The sequence below is a fragment of the Panthera leo genome, chromosome D4 (assembly GCF_018350215.1).
Source record: "Panthera leo isolate Ple1 chromosome D4, P.leo_Ple1_pat1.1, whole genome shotgun sequence".
Classification (NCBI taxonomy): domain Eukaryota; kingdom Metazoa; phylum Chordata; class Mammalia; order Carnivora; family Felidae; genus Panthera; species Panthera leo.
Window position 1 is genome coordinate 74572331 of NC_056691.1, and position 21979 is coordinate 74594309.

The 21979-nt window shown below is 43.5% G+C and overlaps 1 protein-coding gene and 1 long non-coding RNA gene across 3 annotated transcripts in view; one reads left to right on the top strand and one right to left on the bottom strand.

Annotated features, from left to right (window-relative positions):
- The window catches only part of TNFSF8 (TNF superfamily member 8), a 34854-nt gene that overhangs the window by 2405 nt on the left and 10470 nt on the right, over positions 1-21979 (bottom strand). The window contains exons 3-4 of one of the 2 annotated variants that reach the window (XM_042914111.1): positions 9742-9813; positions 7948-8049 (exon numbers count right to left, since the gene is read on the bottom strand). In XM_042914111.1, coding sequence (XP_042770045.1) covers positions 7948-8049; positions 9742-9813 — 174 coding nt within the window. Of the gene's footprint in view, positions 1-7547; positions 8050-9741; positions 9814-21979 lie in introns of those variants that run through there. The other variant, XM_042914110.1, reaches the window with a different exon arrangement.
- On the top strand, positions 844-20893 carry LOC122205596. Its single transcript, XR_006196157.1, has 3 exons — positions 844-2975; positions 13167-13236; positions 17090-20893. It is a non-coding gene; the product is annotated as an uncharacterized LOC122205596 (long non-coding RNA).

A 21979-nucleotide genomic window follows, 5' to 3' on the forward strand; every position in this document is an offset into this window, starting at 1 on the left:
TTCATTCCCATGTGCCACCCCCAGACTTGGTTCTCTCTTTCCTCCACCATAGGGCAAGTACATCCCCTACATTGGACTATATCCCAAGCTTTCAACATATTGGTTACAATCTTGTCCCAGCTCTTGCCCAAGCTGCCCAAGGTAAAGATCTGGACCAAAAGCAATTTTTTAAAACTCAGTGATAATTACAACTGAATACCATCATTGTGACTTAATGTTGCTTTTGGTAGTGTCTAGACCCTCATATTTGCATAAATGGCAGAAGGGGAGGGAGAATCCATTTCCCAAAGTCGTCTGGGGGGAAACGGGGAAGCATAATGGATTCAGAGAACTCTTCTATGCTTACCAGGGAAAGTCATCTGAACCAGCAGTCCTCAAACTGTTCAGTGTTCCTGAATGACAATCTCATAGATTTCATCAAAATTTAGTAGTTCTGGGTGGATGTGAGATTCTGTATTTTTAGCTCTCTGGCATGGGTTCAGGGCACAGCACAGATAGTGAGGATTTAAACCACTAACTCTCAAACTTAACTTAAAGTTTGGGAGTTTAAATTAATCCTGATGCCTGGGTAGTAACCCCAGAGATTCTAATTTTATTGGTCTGGGCTGTGGGCTGGGGATCAGGCATTAAAAAGTCTTTTAGTTGAAGGGTGCCTGGGTGGCTTGGTCAGTTAAGTCTCAGATTTGGGTTCAGGTTATGATCTCATGGTTTATGGGTTCGAGCCCTGCATTGGACTCTCTGCTGTCAGTTCAGAGCCTGCTTTGGATCCTCTGTTCCCCTACTCTTCCCCTACCCTGCTCATGCTCTCTCTTTCTCTCAAAAACAAATAAGCATTAAAAAAATTCTTTTAAGTCTTTCAGTTAATTCTAAGGTGCAGCAAAATTTGATTTAAATTCTAGGGTGGGTATACCCACCTATACAATGATTACAATAGCATATAGCTAATTCATAGGGACAGGAAGGGAAATGGATTATATAGCGAATATGTTACACCTAGCTCATAGAGAGGGTTCAATAATCCAAGTGAAGGGTTTTTGTTTGTTTGTTTTGTTTTTTGTTGTTTTGTTTTGTTTTTGTTTTTGCCTTCCAAATTCTCAGATGGCACAGATGGGTTCTGGCGTCTGGACATTTCCCCTTTCTTTAATAGCTTTCTTACTCTCTTGAGTGCTGAGAAACATTCTAGGAGAAAAGGTGGCTTTCAATTCACATTTCTATACTTTTTAAAGAATTTTTAGTCCTTTTTTCTCTTTTGGATGGCTTGTTTGGTATCTTTTCCCTAGAATATGGTCTGTGTTTTTAGAGATTTTCTTTGATTATTCATTTAAGAAATAGTTATTGAACGGCTATTATGTCCCAGGGGTTGGGCTGGGCTGTGAGGACCCAGTGCTGAATAAGATTGACAGGATTCCTGCCTTCTAGGAGTTTAGATGCCAGAGAGGAAGTACATAAAGAGAGCCAGGGTAAATAGCATCATGCCCATAAGGACAGGACAAATACGGAAGAAGACAGCAGGGAATTAGGTGAGGCCAGAAGAGTCAAGAAGTCTTCTCTAAGGAGATCAGAACAATGATGAGAGTTAGCCAGAGAGAGAGTGAAGTGAATATTCCAGGCAGAAGGAAGAACACTTCCAAACACCTGGTGGCAAGACTGAACATGAAAGGTTTGAGGAACTGGGAGAAGTTCAATGTGATTTGAGTATCAAGCACAAGGTGGGAGGTGGCATGAAGTGAGAGAGGAAAGAAAGATCTTGATGTGGAGGGAGCTGGTTTAGAGAGCTTAGATTTTAGGAAGGCTGCTGGGTCCACAGTGGTTGGAGAATTGAATGTTGGAGTGGGAGATGTTCACACATCAGGACTTGAATTCCAGCTCTATGACCCAGTGGCTGTGTGATGTTGGCCGTGCTACTCAATGTCTCAGAGTCTCAATGTCACTGTGCACAATGTGGGGATAACAATACCTGCCTCACAGGGCTGTTTTGAGGATTCAGTGAGTGTGTTGTGAAAAGTGCAGGACATGGAAGAGCTTGATAGGTGGTCATTACTACTCAGTCCCCAGAATGACGGTGCTATCTAGAAATGGGATTTGTAAGAGGTAAGACAGGAGCCAGGATGTGAGTTAAGAGGTGACAAGGGTGACACAGGTGAGATGGTGCTGGTGAGGACAAGAGAACTTGATGAACTAGACAGATGTTGATTGGATAAATAATAGGAAAGAAGGGTTGTGAAAGACTCAGATCATCCTTGAGATTTAGGACATAGGAATAGTGACAAGTTTGGGGTGAGTACTTTGAAGTCAGTTTTACATGTTGAGATTGTATCCATCAGGGATCATTTACAGAGAACAGATGTCATGCCAGCTTGTTTAGCAGGAAGGCATTTATCACAGACTTGCCAAGAGGGCTGAAGACACAGAATCTAGGTTGGGCTTTCAGGAGCAACCTCTAATGCTGCCCCACAGAACAGGGCTGCTTGGTTGGCTGCTGTCTTTTCAACAATCTTGCAATCAGGAAGCTGCCCCTCTAGAGCCACAACACCACTGTTTCAAACAGGAAACCACCATAATCAGGAAGCAGCTACTGCTGCCAGATCTAGAACCACTGCTAATCTGCAACAGACATGTCAGCAGAGTGGATGTTCCTGTCCCTACGCTCAGACTCACTGCACCCACCAACCTCATATCTGAACACCGGAGCCTCTGCAAATGCCACCTGCAGAAAACCCAACACTTCCACAGAAGTGGGCTTGCTAGAAAAGCGGATAACTTTCTAAAATCTTGTCCATCTTGGACTAAACTCTTCTAGAACCCAAGCTGCAATAGAATTAGCAAAGTGTATTTTGAACCTTCCAACTTGTGGAGCAGGGAAAGTCACACTACAACAGCATTTGCAGACTGTGGGTTGTGACTCATGACAGCATTATCAAATCTATTCAGGTGGTCACAACAAGATTTTTTTTTCTTAGTCATGAGCAGTTAGGGTAAGTATTGCTTAATGTATTCTTGGTCTTAGAGATGTGTGTGTGTGTGTATACATTTTTGTTTGCAGAGTAGAGCATTTCTTCTCCTGAGTCATGGTAAACACACTTGAAAGCCACTACACTAGATGTGGAGTGCCAATCTTCCATTGTAAGGTCTCAGAAATAACTAATGGGTAGAGCCCAGTGGCTACTGAATATGTGGGGTTGAATTTTAGGAGCAAAGCAAAGCTTTGAGACCAATTATGCAGTCATTGGCAAGAAGATGCCATTGAAACCAGGGGGAGTTGATTAAGCCATGCAGGGAGATAGCATGGAGTGTGAAGAGAAAAGAGGTCTGGAATAGACCACAAGGAATACGGACATTTGGTCTTGGGGGAGAATTTTCCTCCTGGGGTTGTGCTCATCCTTCATGCTTTCTGGTGTTTTTTATTTACTCTCTAGAGAAAGAACTGGACCCAGGGAAGCTCCAGAGTGCCTTGTGACCCCATGTTAATTGGAGCTGATTCTGTAGCAGCCTGGTGGAGCCATGGCTCATACCGTGCTGGGTCACGAACCAGCACCTGGCATGGGGTCCTAGGAGCACACCACACTGGCATTCAGGAGTTGTGTGTGGAATGGATGTTCAGAGCACAGAAGTTCTAGGAAAGATGGAAAGAGCTTTTTAGATTCCAAAGCTCCAGCTCGTGAGCTGTGACCACAGACGGGTCTAACCTCATCAGTCAAGGTTCACTCAGTAGTGTCAGGGTACTATTTATAATTTTCAAAGAGTATTTTTGCTATATAGAAAAATAGAAGGAGGGGCGCCTGGGTGGCTCAGTCGGTTAAGCGGCCGACTTCGGCTCAGGTCATGATTTCGCGGTCCGTGAGTTCGAGCCCCGCGTCGGGCTCTGTGCTGACAGCTCAGAGCCTGGAGCCTGTTTCAGATTCTGTGTCTCCCTCTCTCTGACCCTCCCCCGTTCATGCTCTGTCTCTCTCTGTCTCAAAAATAAATAAACGTTAAAAAAAATTAAAAAAAAAAAGAAAAATAGAAGGAGCTGTTCAGGGAGATATGTTCATTGTAGCAATATCAAGAGGCAAACTAAATGTTCATCCATAGAAACATGGACCACCTGGCATAGTCAAACAATGAAATAGGATAAAGCAGTTAAATAGGTGAGCCAGATCTACGTGTGTCAATCTGTATAAATATCAAAAAGTTAACATTACATGAAAAATTTCAAGTCACATAATGTAATATGAAGTATGATATCATTTATTAAAAATTTTAAAGTCACACAAAATTGTACTATACATACTTATGGGAAAAAAACTAAAAAATTATGTAAGTGAAGGGGGTGTGCAAACTTCTGGGCAGTGGCTCTCTTGGGGGAGGCTACAGGGAAATGGATGGAGGAATGAGACTTTGCTCTATCTGCAGTGTTTTCTTTTTAAAAAGAAGCAGAAGCAAATATGGCAAAATATTAATAGTTATTAAATAAGCAGTGAGGCATTGGAAGAAATTATTTTCTGTTCTTTTCATAATTAAAAATAAATACGAGTGTATATACATTTTGCAATGCCCAGAGCAAGAATCAAGCTTCCTCCCCTGACAACAGGTTAAGCCGGTGACCTGTAAAACAACTACTAGAGCAAAGTGGGCGTGCACACACACACACACACACACACGTGTATATAAAACACACACATATATAACGCAAACATGTGTATATATAATACACATACATACACATACATGTACATGTATACATATGTTATACACACACACATATACACACATGCATAACTTCAAATTAAAACAGTAAGCTTTTAATTTTTAAATTATTTCTTCAGTTTCTGAGAGATTATACTTTTCTATATGGGACCCTGACCTTTTTCTGTGATTTGACCATGAATCTACAGACTATCTGTGTCTCATTTTGAATGATGATCCTGGAGGATCCAAGTGGTGCAAAGAAGAACAAAGGAAGTCCCTGAATGCTGGGGACCACCATGGTGGAGGGCTGGAAAGATATGACCTGAGGAATTACGGAAAGACTACAGGACAAAGCCAATAAAGGCTGGTGGGAAATAATGGAGAGGGGAGTCAGGAGGCTGGGCTCAGCTGCTAGCTCAAATCCCAGCTCTGCTGCTAACCACATGTGAGGACTTGATGTCTCTGCCCTCTAGTGGGCTTGCATTCAAACTTTGGCTTAGCTCATCTCTCAGGATTTTTTCCAGAGACGACAGGGACTGACTTCTCAATCCTCTTAACTTAAGGGCTTTGTCCCCCCATGCCAGAATAATCAGTGGTATTCCAGGGATTCTGGAAGGCTCCCTTGTTTGGTAAATTCTACCCAATTTCCTTCAGTATTTCCTCCCTCTACAGATTGTTCCTATCAACCCTCCTGGGCATGCTGTGCCCTCCTCTGAGCCAACCTTTGTGTGACTGGGGAATTTAAGAGGGAACTGGGGTAAGTTGAGGAGGCATCAGTGGGTGATAGACAGACTGGGTGAGGAAAAAGTTACCAAACTTTTTGGAGAAAGAAAGTCTTATAAATTTCTCAAGGGTAGGAACACATCTACACTGATAGTTTCTTATCAACTCACACATCATCCTTCTATACAAGTTCCGCATGTATACTGTGTGTGTGTGTGTGTGTGTGTGTGTGTGTGTGAGCTCCAGTTGGGTTTTGCCCAAGGGGACATATGTTTCGGGTACCTTGGGTTCCCAGTTAGAGAAATTATTTATTTTATTTGCATAGATACTACCACATTCCCAAGGGCTGGTTAACCCTCAAAGAGTAAGAGAATCTAGTTTTAAACTTTCCAGGTTATCCACTCCCTATTATTTTCAGTTGAGTTGCTAATGATTACCTTTTTTTTTTCTGTCTTGCTACAGAACTGCTTTAAATGTCCTGTGTCTTCAGCTGTTGGCTTTCAGAGCATTGCTTGACAGAGATTGAGAGTAGGAATCACTCAAGTGCAAAAGTCAGGTGTTTCTGCTCAGAGAAGGAATGGGATTCTTTCTGAAGTTTGAGTATGAGACAGTAGAAAATTTCCTTAGTTTATACAAGCTTAGATTGGAGATACCTTTTCAAGAATGCATGAGTTGGCTTAAACAAGGTTCATTTGTCCTTCTGAGTTAGAGTATAACTCAAATGCCACATACCCCCTTACTTGCTAGTTTTGGGTCCTCGAAACCTGTCTCTGTGTTTGCAACATACTTGGCTTGCTCAATTCAAAACTTCTAATGCCCGCTCCTCCCAAAGAATCTACTCATAGAAAGTGTTATCAGAAATGTAGACTTTACTGAATATTTCATAGAGGAGGCCGAAGAGGAGGTTAACATACTATGCTGCTCAGCAAATGACTTAAATTTTTTCCCTAGCTATTTTGTTTTTCCAGTTCCTTCTCATCCATACCAACATGACTGGGTCTTTTTTTTTTTCTTTCTTCTTTTACACTTTTTTCTAGTCTTTCTCTGACAGATGCACCCGACTTCCTACATTTTTCTTTTCCCTCCTCTTTTTTTGAGAAAAATGCAAATTTTGCTCCAGTCTTTTGCATGGCAGTTAAGGGTCCCTTTTTTCTTCTGAAGCATAAATTCTGAGGATTTATACTTCAAGCTGAATGGTCCTTCTTTCAAACAGATAAGGTGCTCCTTTGGAAATGATGGATGGATGTAAAGGTAGGTTGACGGAGCTAGAGAAATCTCATGGTTACCCAACTCAGGAGAGGAGTTTACCATTGTTCAGAAGTCCTTCTCACCATTTACAGGGCCATAATCATTTATCAACAACACTTTGGGGCCTTAATAACCCTCCACAGAAATGGTTCCCTAAGAGAGATCATGTGAGAAATGGCGGCCGCTATTGCCTGACCAAATGGCTGCATCACCATGACCACTGCACACTGATGGAGCATTTGCAGAATGCACAGCCCTTCCCCACAAGAAACAAAAGGTGTCTGCTATTGACTTACTGTCAATTTTAACTTGAATGGAGTCAAGGCTGGTCAGGTGGTTTTCCAAATACCAGGAGGCCTCTTAGATTCAGGATGGTCAGTTGGGCAGTCCTTTCTTTTATACATTTTAGATCCCACTGTTCACATCATTTGGCAAGGTACCCTGAGTCTTGTCCCCAAATTCTGACTGTGCTGAGGTGACATGTAGCCAGATACTACTAGTATCATTGGATTTATACTGGTGTGAGGGCCTTTCCTTTGGTTACAGGGCTTCTAGAACACTGCTTGGGATCTTAGTTCACAGGCCTGGGATGAGAGATCCTGGTCTTCTGAGATGGTAGAGATTTTGGATAGAGTCAAATCCAGCCCCTTCACTTCTCAGACATGGATCCAGAGTTCCAGGGAGGGGAAAGGAATAGCTCCAGGTCATACAGTGAGTTAGTGATTGGGCCAGGGCATGAATCCATCCCTTCTAATACCTATGTGGGGCTTTTCCCACCACACTGCCTTGCTTCCCTGCCTTCTATTTGAAAGATACTTCATTCAAAACTGTTCTTTTTTTTTTTTTTTTAAACCCTGGAGCTGTATCTTCCCAAGAGACAAGAAGGAGAAGCGTGTTATTTAATACCCTTTGTGGTTTTAGTCTTGGTCTTGAGTTTTCTTTTTGCCCAAGTGTTTGATGGATGAATACTGTATGGTAGAGAGTTGCTTTCTTCCTGAAGGCCAGGAGAAATGGTTCAGTCTAAACTACTATATAAGAAGATGGACAACACATTCTCAAGAGGAAAGGTGTTTGTATCCACATACTGGAATTTATCCACTTTGACTGATATGGTGGTATTGACCTGCAGATGCTCCAGCAAGAACTGAGAGAGATTTTGGTATATGTTTTTGTTTTGCACTCCAGATTCACACACTGTCACCAGCGCCTGCTTTTTGACATCTTTGTTGATGAGAAGCTCCAACTTTAGGTCAACAGAATGTTCTGGGCATTTCACGAGAAATTGCAGTTGGCAAATGATGAAGTACCAACCTGGGAACTGGATTACCAGATTCCCATCCTGATAGCTGACTCCATGGACAATGCCATCTTTGTTCCAAGACAACTTGGATTTGTTTATATGCTTTGACACTAGAAAGAGAAGGATAAGAAGACAGAATTATTGGGCATATTTCAGGGGCGGATTGGAAATGTGAAGTTTTTATTCAAGGTTTCCCATTTGAGACTCGTGTTTTCTATAGTATTGCCTGCTGTTCCAACCATCTGGAATATCTTCCATTTTACTCAACCTAGGCACTGCTTAACATTCAAGGGACAGGTGCAAGACACCCCTCTTCCTTTTTCTCTACTGCTTAAAGCTGAAGGGTCAGAACATACATGGTAATGGACTGCTACCTCTTATAGAATCATTTTCCACTTAATTATATATTATATTATATTACATTATATTATTATTATTATTACTATCTTTCCCTCTTGAGACTGTGAGCTCTTGTACTGTATTCCCCCATAAGTTCTGGACCATCATGTTGATTTATTCAATCAATCAATGAATGCTTCATCAATAAGGGAGTACTATTTGGTAGACATTGCATAAAGTATCTGAGATATGATATTTAGTTTTTTTCAATTAGTAACCAATTCAGGCATCAAGTGTCCAGCAGAACTGCAGTCTGTTGATTTTCATATTAAGATGTATCCTTAACAACTCATTGTCTGAATTTTTTAATGTATTCCTCTCTTTAAAAGGGCAGCCAAACATAATTGTATAGATCACACAAGTGTACAATAAGGGGCTCTTCCCAGCTGGGATTTATAGAAAAGCAGACGATGTGGCAGACATTTTCGTGTGGAAAGCCAAGTCTCTCTGAGTCCTAACAAGTGAAAATCAGCACTGATTAGTCAGGGTGCCTTTCAGAACTGGAAAGCTGGCATTCGTTTTAATTGCCTTCCCTTTAGACCTCATTGCGATTCAACTGAAGAGTGAGAACTAATCTAGCTGCAAAATTGAATTTTTAAAATGGGCAGAATGGCTATTCAGAGAATCTTGGCCATCCTCTCCATATCTCAGCTTTCGCAGTGTAAGTGCCTTGTATTGTTTCCTTTATAAGGGGCCTCTTACCTGATGCATGCTGCAATATGCAAATAGGCTATGTGCCAGCATGTTCATTAAGCTGTCAGTCGGGGGACAAGGCAATTTTGTGGTTCCCTTGTGAATAACTTGACAGAGGCAAAGACTAAAAGCCTGCTTCTCTTTCATGAGGAAAAGTACTGTACACTTGGCCCAAAACTTGTATGTGGCTGAATAGAGAGGGAGCATGGGGGTGGGACACAAATGCCTTCAGAGGCCAGGTTGGTAATGCAAAATTGGGAAGGAGGCTGAGGAAGGAAGAGTCTTGTGAGTTCTCCCCTTTACCCCTAAGGCCTTTTTTAAATATATATTTTTAAATGTGCATTTATTTATTTGAGAGAGAGAGAGAGAGAGCGCAGGGGAGGGGCAGATAGGGAGGGAGAGAGAGAATCACAGGTAGGCTCTGCACTGTCAGTGCGTAGAGCCCGATACAGGGCTCGACCTCATGAATAGTGAGATCATGACCTGAGTGGAGGCCAAGAGTCAGATGCTCAACTGACTGAGCCACCCAGGTTCCCCTCCCCCTAAGGCTTTTAAAATCAAATTATAAAAAATAGCATGCAGGCTATAGACCATATCTGCAGGTCACATTTAGCCATGGGCTTCTACTTGTGACCTCTGGGTTAGAGGTTTCAGAAAGGCCACAGGAAGTGGCCCTGATATGGATGGAGTTCCTAGATTCAGTTACTGACCTTGGAGGTAGGCCCATGACTTCTTGAATGGAGCCTTTTCCAGTATACATGAGATGTCTTCTGAGCAATTTCCTAAAAATAAGGAGATCACACATTAAATGTCTTACTCTACTTTGGGAACTGGAGACACCAGATCTTTTTCCATGACCCTTTGATAGAGACAATTAGCATTCTGTTTCCATTTGGAGGTCTAAAAGGAAACCTGTTTATTTATCATTTTTGCCACCAAGTACCTTAAGGTTATTTTCAATTGGTTGCTTCCACTTGGACATTTACAAAAGACTGGAAATTGGGGGAAGAAAACTAATATGACCTGAATTCCCCTAAGTGCCAGGTGCCATTCCTGTCGGTTTACATACTTCAATTCACTTAATCTTTGCAGCAACTCTATTAGAGTGGTATTATTAAGTCCCTTTTACAGATGGAAAAAAGCCTAGGGACCAGACAGATTAAGCACATTGTCCCACATCACTCAGCCAGGCAGGGATGGTCAGAATGATAAGACTGATAGTAATTACTGCTATCCTTCTTTTGAGAGTGCACCAGATACTGGTCTGTGTACTTTTATATATTTCTGCTTATGTAATTCTCAGAATAACTCTGCAAGATTGATCCTGATGCCTAGACATAGTCAATGATACAAGGTCAAGGAGGTTAGTGATAACGTTGAGATTTATCCCCATGTTTGATTCCAGAGACCAGGTTTCCTCCTCAAAATAATTTGCTGGACAGTGGCAATAAACACATTCTTGTGCTCAATTTTAAGAGGATATAGGATTAAAGAGATCTAAGCAGGAAGCCTGCTATCTGGAGTTTCCTTGGCAGGGGAAAATGACAGTGTTTATGGCATCTTGGTATTTAAGAAATAAAAATATTTTTAATATATTCACTGGTGACGCTGGCTTAGCAGCTTCTTATTATAGAAACTATTTTATATGCAAAGAACCAAGTTATACATTTCCTGCAATGACTCATGAATTCAACTTACTCTGTGTAAATTCCTTCTTGTCTTTGGATCTTGGTTTCCCATCTATAAATCTGGGAGATCTAAGACCTGACACTGACCTCTTTTTGATGGTGTCTCTGGAGTGACCATTCATTCTGTCCATCAGAGACTAGATAGCCATGGGCCAGTTCAGTTGAAGCAGTCATACCCTGATGTGTTTGCTCCCTGGATCTCTGATTGGTATCTGTTGGGCTCACAATCTGCCAGGTTTCCCTCTCTGCCCCAGGCTTGAGGAAATCCCTTCTGGCCTCCTCATTTCCCCATGGAGCCTTGGAAAAGTTGAAAGTTAAGTGAAGAGTTCCCTCTGCTGTCTGAACAAGCTCACTGCCAACAACAACTCCCCCCTACCCTCACCCCTGCCACATCACCACAACCCCCAGAAAAGCAGGGAACAGTTTTCATCCTTGTCTGCCCTCAACCCATAAAGATGCTCTGGGCCAAAGGTCTCCTTGGTGATGAGGACTGGTAGGCCAGCTGCCATTCTTTTGATCCCATCTCTTACCTGGTGTTCGGTCCTGCCTGTTTCCACCACAGCCCACACTCTTGAAGTGTTAGAATCAAAATTACAATGTGAGGCCTGCTTATTTTCTAATGAACTGTGAGTTGTGTTAAGGGTCCTCCTGGCCAGTTTGTGGAACATCAAGTCAGAAAAAGTTAGGGTTAGGGTTAGGGTTAGGGTTAGGGTTAGGGTTAGTTCATGGTTCCTAGCATTCTGTCCCTACTGCATTTTCCAGTCTCACACCCCACCTTCCCTCTTTCCCTCAGACTCTCAATCCCAATAGCAGTAGTAGACAAAATAACAGCTAGTACAAAATGAATCCTGGCTATTTTCCAGGTACTCTGCTAAGTGTGTTACATTCTGTCTTTCACTTACTTCTCACCACCACCCCATGAGAAAGGTACTACAATGATTTCTGTCCCGTATACAAGGAAGCCAAGGCTTTAAAAGGTTAATGACTTGTTCACATTTGCACAGCTAGTCAGTGGTGGAGTGAGATTCAAACCTAGGCTGTCTGACTCTAACACCCAGGTAGATCGTTGATGACCATACTGGTTAATTTGCCTCATCACCTGGAATCTCCCTTCACTGGAGTTTTACTCCTTATTTAATGCATAGCCTGGAAGTCATCTCTGACCTTCCCTGTTTGCCTATTTGCCTCCTCCATTAGACTGTGAACCCTCAGGGCAGAGACAGCTACTTATATATCCCCACTGCTCACCCCAAAGATGCTCTGTAAATGTTTGTTGAATTGAGTCATCTAGTCTGTCCCTCTTACTTCCCTCCATGGGTATCAGGTGACTTCTGGCATGAGTGAGGTGAATGGGGATGCTTGGCTTGCTTTCCCCTTGGGGCTGGAATACCAACCTCATTCTCCCATAGTTCTCCAGGTGAGCTTAGATTAAATGGGAGGATAGAGACTCATTAAAAGACTCATGCCCTGGGCTTGGGCTGAGGCCAACACACATCATGAGAATCAGAATTACAAAAACAGGCTCTGCTCATTGGTCAGAGGCCCCCTCACATCATGTCACTTGCGGTGGCATCTATCAGGGAAACTTCTGTAAACAAGTGGCTGGAGAAGTACAAGTCTGGGCTGGCCTCTCACACATGCACGTTCTGTTTTTCCTTTCCCCTTCAGTCTTTGTGTGTTTGGTTGGTTGACCTCAGCTGTAATTCTGAGAAACCCAAGGATGGAAAAAAAAAACACACACACCTCATTCTGAAGCATTTGCATTTCCTGAAGTCAAAAGGCAAGGTGTATTTTAGTTTTTCTTTACGAATCTTTTACATGGCTTCCAACAAAAGGAAAAACATAGGCAACCCTCTTCAAGATTGGCATTGCTGGAGCCACCTGAATAAGGGGACTGGGAACAGGACACTGGGGAAGCTGTTGGTGGAAGGGGATTTTGAATGTGGAGAGGAGCCCAGAGGAAGGCAGCTGTTGGCCTTTTACATCTGATAGGCTGTCAGCAGGAAGGCAGTGCAGCCTGCTCTGTGGGGGCCCAAACACTAAGGCTCCACGTGGAAGTTTGAAGAGATGATGCACTTGGCTAACAACAAACACTGTCCTTGTCCCTATTTCTCAGATAAGGCTATGGGAAGACCTTCTCTAAAGACACACACATCACATTGTAAATCACAGGGCTGGCAGCTCAAATATGTGACCAGTTAATGCTATTCAAAGACATGTTGGGCTGATTTGAGGGTCATGAGTGTCTTGTCAAGAGCCAGATGGACATTTCATGGGTCACCAGCCATGTGTCACCTTATGAGTCCATGATATGACTTTCTGTTTTGATTATGAAGACAAGAAGGAGTGACTTACAAACAGGTGGTGTTACCTGTAGTGGGAACCCTGTGATATCCCTGGAATTTTGAATGCTGGGAGAACATACCACTGTTTCATTTATTTCCTAGATGAATGTGATGTCTGGAGGGGTTTCGTGAGAAGAACTGACTACTCGGGTCGGAGAAATGAGAATTGTCTGTAAGTCATGGCTGAGTTGATGACCTGGGAGTTAGAATCTTGGAATTTCCTCTCTTTGGGCTCTACTGTCCTTAGCTAAGTGAAGAGCAGTATGGGTTTGATGATCTAGAAGGGCCCTTCTAGTTTATCCTTGCAAACTGTGTAGACTGCTATGCATGGCCAGGCTTGCTGCAGCAGGGAGAAATTCAGTCCCAGTTTTGGCTGTCTGTCTTTGTGGGCATGTTGCTCTACACCATATAGGCAGCTATGTTCACACATTTAGATTTCCAAACACCTGCAGTGGTAGAACAGAACATTTCAGGTCTGGGTACAATCTTAAGTTATATACAGCCAGGATCTGTAAGGATTTTCATGGTTTGTAAAAATACAAGTTCCTTGAGAGGTCACTTGGTCCAGGCTTGGTAATCATATAATACATGTGTTCCCCAATGTCACTCCCATGGCACACTTGTCCTAGGTCACTCCATGAGTTAATTACAGAGGCAGAACCAGAGCCTGAGCATCTTACTCTTTCTGTGGAGCATTCCCTCTTTCAAACAACTTAAGCACTCTGTAAATTTTTCTGAAGACCAAGGCCTTTAGATGGGCAAGATTTATAAGCCCAAGCTTGGCCTCCTCCAGGATCATGGAACTTTTCTGGACATTGTTTGGAAGCCTGGAGAGAAGTAAGTGCCAATGAAACCCTCTAGGCTAGTTTCACAGAAGACAGAGCTAGGGAGACAGAGATGTTGCTTAAGGTGGTTGAAAGGATCATGTTCTAGAGATCAGAATAATGGCAGCCTAAAGACTGGCCCACCCCCCCTCCCCTTGAGATCTCAAAATGTCAGACTTGAAAGGGCCATTTGATGCCAACTTGACCAAGACCCTAGTTCTATGACTGGGGTCATTGAACCCAGAGGAACTGAGGGTCTGGCCCAAGATGTCACCATAGATTAGTGGCAGAGCTGAGTCCAGAGCACAAGTCTCCTTACTCCTAGTCTAGGGCTATGTCCTCTGTTTATATGTCTTTCCATGGAAGAGTGAGGGTTAAATGTAGGAAGAAGTGGGTTTGCAGCCACCATACACACTGGACTAAAACTGAGGAAAAAGCTGGAGGTACTGGGAAAAGAGCACTGATGAGCTCCCTCTTGCAGAGGAATGCCAACAGGTGCCTTCAGGCCCATGTGCTGAAACCTGCCAAGCCATAAGTCAAAAGTCTTGAGGAGGCTTCCATCAAGATGTAACAAAGCCCAAGGTGGCAAAAGAAACCATGCCAACCATTCCAGCCAGATGGTATGTGGTCAGAGTGCCAGGCACCTTCCAGTTTGATATTAGGATGAGACAAACACAGTGCATCTCAAAAAGAGCATCTGGACTCTGGTCAAGGCTTTTAACTGTCACCTTCCTTACTGACCCTCAGTTACTGCATCTGTAAAATCGGATGATAATAATCAACCCCAATGGCTGTTGCAAAGATGCAATGAGGGTCAAGTGGCCAGTGCAGCATGTGGCTTAGAGGGACATTCAGGAAATGGTAGTCCCTTCCTCCCCTACTCCCCTTTTCCTGGTTGTAGTAGACAGCTTAGCAATGCCACTTAGCAGAGTGAGCTGGCTGATGAAATGCTCATTAAAGCAAAGCTCATGGCATTAGATGGTGGATTGAAGTTTCTCAACTATGTGCATAAATGTTTGAGACCATCTGACACTTCCAGAAAAGCGTGTAGAATGCTCCTTCCATCTGTTGAAAATATTTTAAGTCTTCCAAGAAGGAGAGGCATTATCTTAATGACTGCATCTACCATGTCCTGGTAGTCCCTCCATCTGGCAGAATATCCAGGGGAGTCCCAACAGTGACATCTAGGGGAGAGTCTCTCCATTATCAGTACAATTTGGAATTGAAGTGGATCCTTAACCTATGGGTCATTTCAACTGGCTTTAACTTGACCATTTCCCTAATGCCACAAAGCCAACTAGTAGTGGAAAAGGTCCAAGATGGCTTATTTCTTAAACAGAGGACAACTAGATAACTCTGGATTTACAACATCATTTGGAGAATACTCATCCTGGCATGGCACGCTCTGTGTTAAGCCCATAAAGAGTGACCAGTAGACACAAATTGAGATCATGCTGAAATCCATTTGAATTTCTTGACAGTTTTTTGGAATTTTGGTGTCTTTTTAATCCTGTGGCAGTATTTTTTTTTAATTTTTTTTTTAACGTTTATTTATTTTTGAGACAGAGAGAGACAGAGCATGAACGGGGAGGGTCAGAGAGAGGGAGACACAGAATCTGAAACAGGCTCCAGGCTCTGAGCTGTCCGCACAGAGCTGGACACGGGGCTCGAACTCACCGACCGCGAGATCATGACCTGAGCCGAAGTTGGCCACTTAACCGACTGAGCCACCCAGGCGCCCCAATCCTGTGGCAGTATTTAAGCTAAACCTATCTGACTATCTGGGTGGGCTTCTTGGAATTCACTTAATTTAAATGCAGGTGGAATTGATGTTATTGAGGTGTATTTAAGAAGCATCTTTAACGTCTAGATTTTAAAAGGCAAGGTGAGAGGTGCCTGGGTGGCTCAATCAGTTGAGCCTCCGACTTTGGCTCAGGTCATGATCCCGCGGTCCATGGGTTTGAGCCCTGTGTAAAGCTACATGCTGACAGCTCAGAGTGTGGATCCTGCTTCAGATTCTGTAGCTCCTTTGCTCTCTGTCCCTCCTCTGCTCATGCCTGTCTGTCTCTCTTAAAAATAAACATTATAAAAAATATTTTTAAAGGCAAGGTGAATCTGAAGTCACATGGTGAACTCTGCTAACATTTCAAATAACTTTAAAAACACCTCCTAGCTATTCTAGATGCAGAAGTATGACAGCATACTTAGGAAGTTAGAAAGTTAGGAAGTTAGGAAGTTAGCACACTTAGGAACCCAAACAGGCTTGGGTTCAAATTCTACCTCGACTACTTTACTAAGTTGTGTGGCTTTGCAAAGTCGTTCAGCTTCCTTGAATTCTCCTCAAAGTGAGAATAATTACAATCTCCCTTTAAGAATTGCTGGAAAGTCAGACGAGATAATGCATAGCCATGAGCTTGTCATTCACTGCCCAAGGGATGCTAGGTGATGGTTGGCTCCCGTTCCCTGGTCGAGGGCTTGCGCTGCTGGACTTGTAGAAATTCAAGCCAGCACAGGTGGCATCCAGAGAGCTTGGATGGGCTATATCATCCAAGTCCTGCTTTCCCTCTCTCCTTCCTTACTTCCCTCTATCCCTCTTTCCTTCCTTTACTTCTTTTTCTTTCCTTTTCTCCTTCTCTGAAGTATTGGAAAGATGAGGATTTCCTCTAGATTTAGAGCCTTGTAATTTGTATGCACTAAATTCAAGTATAAATTTTAATATGTTTCTTAGTGATGTGAATATTTTCCCCTCTTCTCTCCTCTTGTATCTACCCCTCTCCTCACCTCCCCTGGATCTCCTCTCTCCCCCCACTCCCTTTTCTTGGTGGGAAGAGGTAGAGATTACATATAAGTTGCTTTAGCACTCTGGATTGCCTCTGCAGGATCCTATTCCACTTTATTCTGAGTGGCCCATTTTCTAGTTTATTTCTTGTAGACAGATTCCCGATCCCTGTTGTCTCTGCCTTGAGAAAAAGACAGTGTAAGAGTGGGTTTTGAGTGTGTTTAAAGTAAATGGAGGAGCAAATAGGATCTTTGAGGACTATGGCTATCTGAAAAGCAATCTGCTCCCTGAGCAGAAGTGCCCCATCTTGCTGTGAAAAGTTAAAACAAAACCAAACAAAAAGGTACACCACAACTGCTGAATTGGGCAATTGAGAACCAGTTCAATCTATCTGATGGAAGTAAGGTCTCTGCTGTTTTCAGGCGTTCTGGGTGATGGGGGACGGTGCTGCTTCTCTACCTGCCTCTTTTGCTGCCAGTGTGGTGTCCTGGTGTGGCTGTGACCACCTGGATCACAGAGAGCCTTATGACATCAGGGACAGCTGGGGATCGGTGAGTAGCCAGCCTCCGTGATTTGGTTTCATTGCCCCCAAATGGGAGGTTTTTATTGTTTCTGTGGGTGGGTTCACTAGGTACAATTAAAGAGCCAAACTTCATTTTTTTTTTAATGCCACACTTTCTTTTTAGCAGAGGGAATGGGGAGGAGGGTAGTCTGCCAAGCCATGTAAAATTGTAAGTTGTTAGAATGGTAAATAGTCAATTTGTCTAATTCCAGGAATGTCACCCTCAGAGTAAAATCCATGCCAGGGTCAGGTCATCTGGCTCTCTCCCCTCACTCCTGATATTTTCGACAACAGGAAACTCCAGCTCCCAAGAGGGAAAGTGTGTTGCTTCAAGTCCCCGGACTGGAATGTGGGTATTCCAAAGCCCAACCCTGTTCTCTGTCTTTGCCCATCTCCAGCTGGGGACAGGATTAAGGAGAAGGTATTCAGATGAGGGTGGGGAAGGCACTAAAGGGGCTGTCAAGACCCACATGTGGTATATCCACTGTTTCCCCTTCCTCAGGGCCCCTAGGAACCTCTGGATATGAGGGGCCCATGACACTCACAGGAGAGGCCAACTTCTAACTGGAGGGTGTGGGGAGGGAAGGAATCCTCTGGGTCTCACATCATTTCAGCCACAAAGCTAGGGGTTCAATATGGCTTGTAGATTCCCTGTCATGGGCTCTGTATGTCCCCCACCACTCCAGAGCTCCATAACAAGAAAACAAACAGCTGTGGGAACAGGTGCCAAGGAAGCACCTTTTCCTTGTTGGAAGTGTTGGAAGGGAGCCCAACCTTAGAGAACCGGTAGGGGCACCGGAAGGAAGCACAGTGATGTTCTACTAAGCATCTGGCAATGTAATCCTGGGTAAGGAAAGTGCAAGGTGAGGCAGCCTGGATTTTGAGGTCTTGCCCCACTCCTCACTAGCTGTGCAATCTTAGGCAAGTGAGTAAACCGCTCTGTGCTCCAGATTCCATCCCTATAAAACAGGCATAGTAACATCCTTGGGGCATGTTGTGAGGACCGCCTGGTGAGTGGTGAAACACTCAGCCCTGTGCTTGGCACAAGGTGGGTGCCCCATCAGTGTCCACTGTTTTCACTCTGCCAGAGCCTCCTATGTATGTAGTGTGGGAATAAAAGAAAAACTGGTTGAAAAGTTGTCTACAGAATTTCTCTGGTGTGGAAAGAACTGTCACTTATATGTTGGGATATTGGGAAAGCCTGTGGCTGATACCAAGGTATCCAAAAACATTCTATAAAATAAAGGCAGAGTTTGTGAGGAGAAAAGGGGAGGGTGGAAGTGAAAACAGGAGGAAAAAAAAGAAGGAAAGAAGGTTAGTACACAGGTGGTGGAGGGCTGAACCCCAGGGCGGGAAGCTGTCCCTTGAGAAATTCCCAGTGGCTGGAGTGGCAGAGGTCTTACAAGAACAGAGGGACCTAGTACTCAATGTGCATCATCTCTGTGATGGAAAACACTGCCCCACCAACTTCTCTCTGTACCCTAAATGGTGTGGCAAACATAGTTATCCACAGAGGTGGGGTGCTGTTGGAACTCACGGCAAAGGTGCCTGTGTTGTGATTTGGGCAAATATGCCACATTACATGAGCATGTGTGAGATTCAAAACATGGCAGGAGCAGAAAATTGGAACAAGAAATGAGGAGAAAAAGCCCAGAAGCCCAGGGCTCTCCCCAGAGCCCTACCTTGGTTCCTCACCCTAGTGAGATGGGACAGAGTAATTTTATTTGGGGATGAAAGAACAGAGTGGACTCTGTGTCCAAAGGACATAGGCCCAGCCAGGGGACAGACAAGGGTCATGTTTGCTGTCCCATGTCACCCTCTTGGTGGCTCTGTGTGTGGCTTCTTATTAACTATTTTCTAGGTGAGAGGAGAAGGATGTGGGGGCAAGGTTCTCCTCCCTGTGCTCTTCCTGGCCCACGGAAGTGGGGCTTCCTGCTGAACCCCCAGAATGGTCCACTGTGTCCTAAGCACAGTGGAATCATTGTGAGCTGGAACTCTGCTAGTGACCAATCTCCTGACTGGAATGGGAAGCTTGTGTTGGGACTCAGAAATCCCTTCATTACAGAGGCTTGATTTCCTGTGGTTAATCTGCAGCTAAGTGTCACTGTGTGTTAAGGTACCTTACCCCTGCTTCCTAGGCTCTGGGCTGCTGCTGGTTTCCTCCTCATGATGTATGATTTGCATTAGCCGGCAGAGGGCATTCTGGAAAGTGTCTAGCTTCTGCCGTTGTCCGCCCCAGTGACAAACCACATGCTACCTCTGGAGCTTCCTTCTAGGGGTTTCTGGGAGATGGCTCCCCCCTGCTGGATGTCTTGCAATGGCTTTTCGAAAGGAGAAAAGTGCTGCTTGTATCTGTTTAAGAGGGGCTTATTGGGGAAAGGAGGTTGTGGCTACAGATTTCCTCAAGATTATCGTTAGACTTTTTTTTTCTTCTATATTTATATACTGAATCAAAGCATCATGAAGTGTCAAAGCTGGAACGACCCGTTCATTTCATTTTAGCACATAGATACACAGAGATACACACATTTTAGCACACAGATGCCCAGAGATACACAGACTGCTGGGATGAAAATCAGTTCTGGAGCCCAAGTAATATGCTTTCCACCTCACCCTACTACTGTGTCTACAGTTTGCCAAGTGAAGAGAAATGTAGATGTGCATTATAAGTAGGAGACAGCCAGGGACTACACATAGCTGGTCACTAACATTTCATGGCCAAAGCACATCATACAGGGAACACAGAAGAGTCCTGGATTCTGATCCCTGCTCTGCCATCAGCTCCTTGGATGACCTTAAGTGAGTCACCTTGATGGCTTGGACCTCAGATTCTCACCTGCAATATAGAAATACTAACCCCCGTGTGGTTTGCTCACAGGAGTGAAGCTAAATCAATCCAGGAGAGGCATGGGAAGATCTTTAACAAAAGTTTCATAGCCCTGGTGGGGATTATTATTATCATTTCTAAAATCTGGTTGCAGAAATATGGAATTGTCAGCTGAGGGTGGTTTTGGATTAGTGTATATTCGACACAGTGATGGCCAAGATAAGAAGGGATTTGATAATGACCTATTTCATGGCTCCCACAATTTTGTGTTTCATGGACCAAAGAATATTACCCCCAAATGAAAATTCAGTGACCAATGTAGAGTAGACAGTTTTTGATTTTGTCTATTGTGCCCACTAAAACAAAACAAAATAACTCAAATTGCATCCATATCAGCTTCACATTGTATAAGAAAGGACATTTTAATGCTTTAGGGAAGGATGTACTCTTAGAGAAAATAGTGCCCCTTACATTAAAAATAGTTGGCTATGAGAAAAAGGGGCTACCTTGTCCTTCTTCCTATTTCACTCTGGACTGGTGAAAAACATCATAGGGACAAAACCAGCAGTTAGAGCCCCCTGTGCTTGGCAAACCCATGATGGGCAGTGCTCTACAGGTGCAGAAACCAAGATCCAGAATGGTTGAGGTCCCATTGCCTAATCAATACTATCCTCATCATTGAAGTATGTTCCTGTTACAGATGACTTCTCTCTCTCAAGAAATGAGAAGTTCTGGTCTTCCTTAGAGGATCCGGGTAGATGTGGTGGTGGGATGGTGGGAGCAGAGAAGGAAAAATGACACTGAGTCAGTGTGCCTGTTTTTTTTTTTTTTTTGTTTTGTTTTGTTTTTGTTTTTTTTTTTTTTTTTGGCAAGGCTCCATGAGAGCATGCATTACATGTTCTGATGCCAAAGCCTGTGCTGTTTCCGTAACAGGGTCCCAAACTCTGGTCTGTGGGTCAAATCCAGCCTAGCACCTCATTCTGTAAATAAAGTTTTATGGCCCCACAGCTCTCTGCTCATTTGTACAGTCTATGGCTGCTTCTGCACTACAGAGGCAATAGGTGAGTTGTGGTCACTTGCGAAGTAATTCCAGCCAAGGTTAACTTATTGTTGACAAAGCTATAATTATTAGTCTTCCTTGAAAGGTCCAGAATGCTTGTCTGTTTGGGGCACTTGCTTCTATTGTCTAAATTTCTCTGTGACAGATAGAAGGAAGGGCATGACTGAGGCATCCTAAACCAAACTCCTAGTGGGATGGTGTTGGGATTTGGGGCTGTGTTCACACACTTGTGTTCTCTCGTCCCACGGATGCTCTGGTGTCTCTAGCTGGGTGCCTATGTTGTCCCACCCTTTCTCTTTTACCTTTTTTTCTGATCTGTCTGATTATCCAGCTGTAGTTACTATCTAGGCTCTAGAGTTTACAGAACTGAGATGGGTTCATGTTCTGGGGTGGATAAAACATTGGATGAAAGATGAGGACATCGGGGTTCTGGGTTTGGCTCCAAATGACCTTGGATATGACACTTCACTGGGTCTTACTTTTCCTCTTCTGTGCAAGCAAAATGTTTGCCTGATGATCTCAAAGCTTTTCATCCTCAATGTTAAGCTAACTCTGGGACTCATAGAGACAATGCATTGATTAGTGACTTCAATGATAGGAAACATATGGGGTGAGGAGAAAGTCTATTTTTACAATCCTACCTTCATTATGCATTTTGGCTACTACCAGTTATTTAATGATTACTATATGCCAGTAGCCACCACAAGCAATTTATGGATGAGATCTGATTGGCTTCTCTAATACTTTCATGAGGTAGATATTATTATTCCCATTTTATAGATGAAAAGCTAAGGTTCCCAGTGAGATGTAGAGCCAAGATCCATACCCACACTTGTCTGACTCCAGATATCAAGCTCTTAACA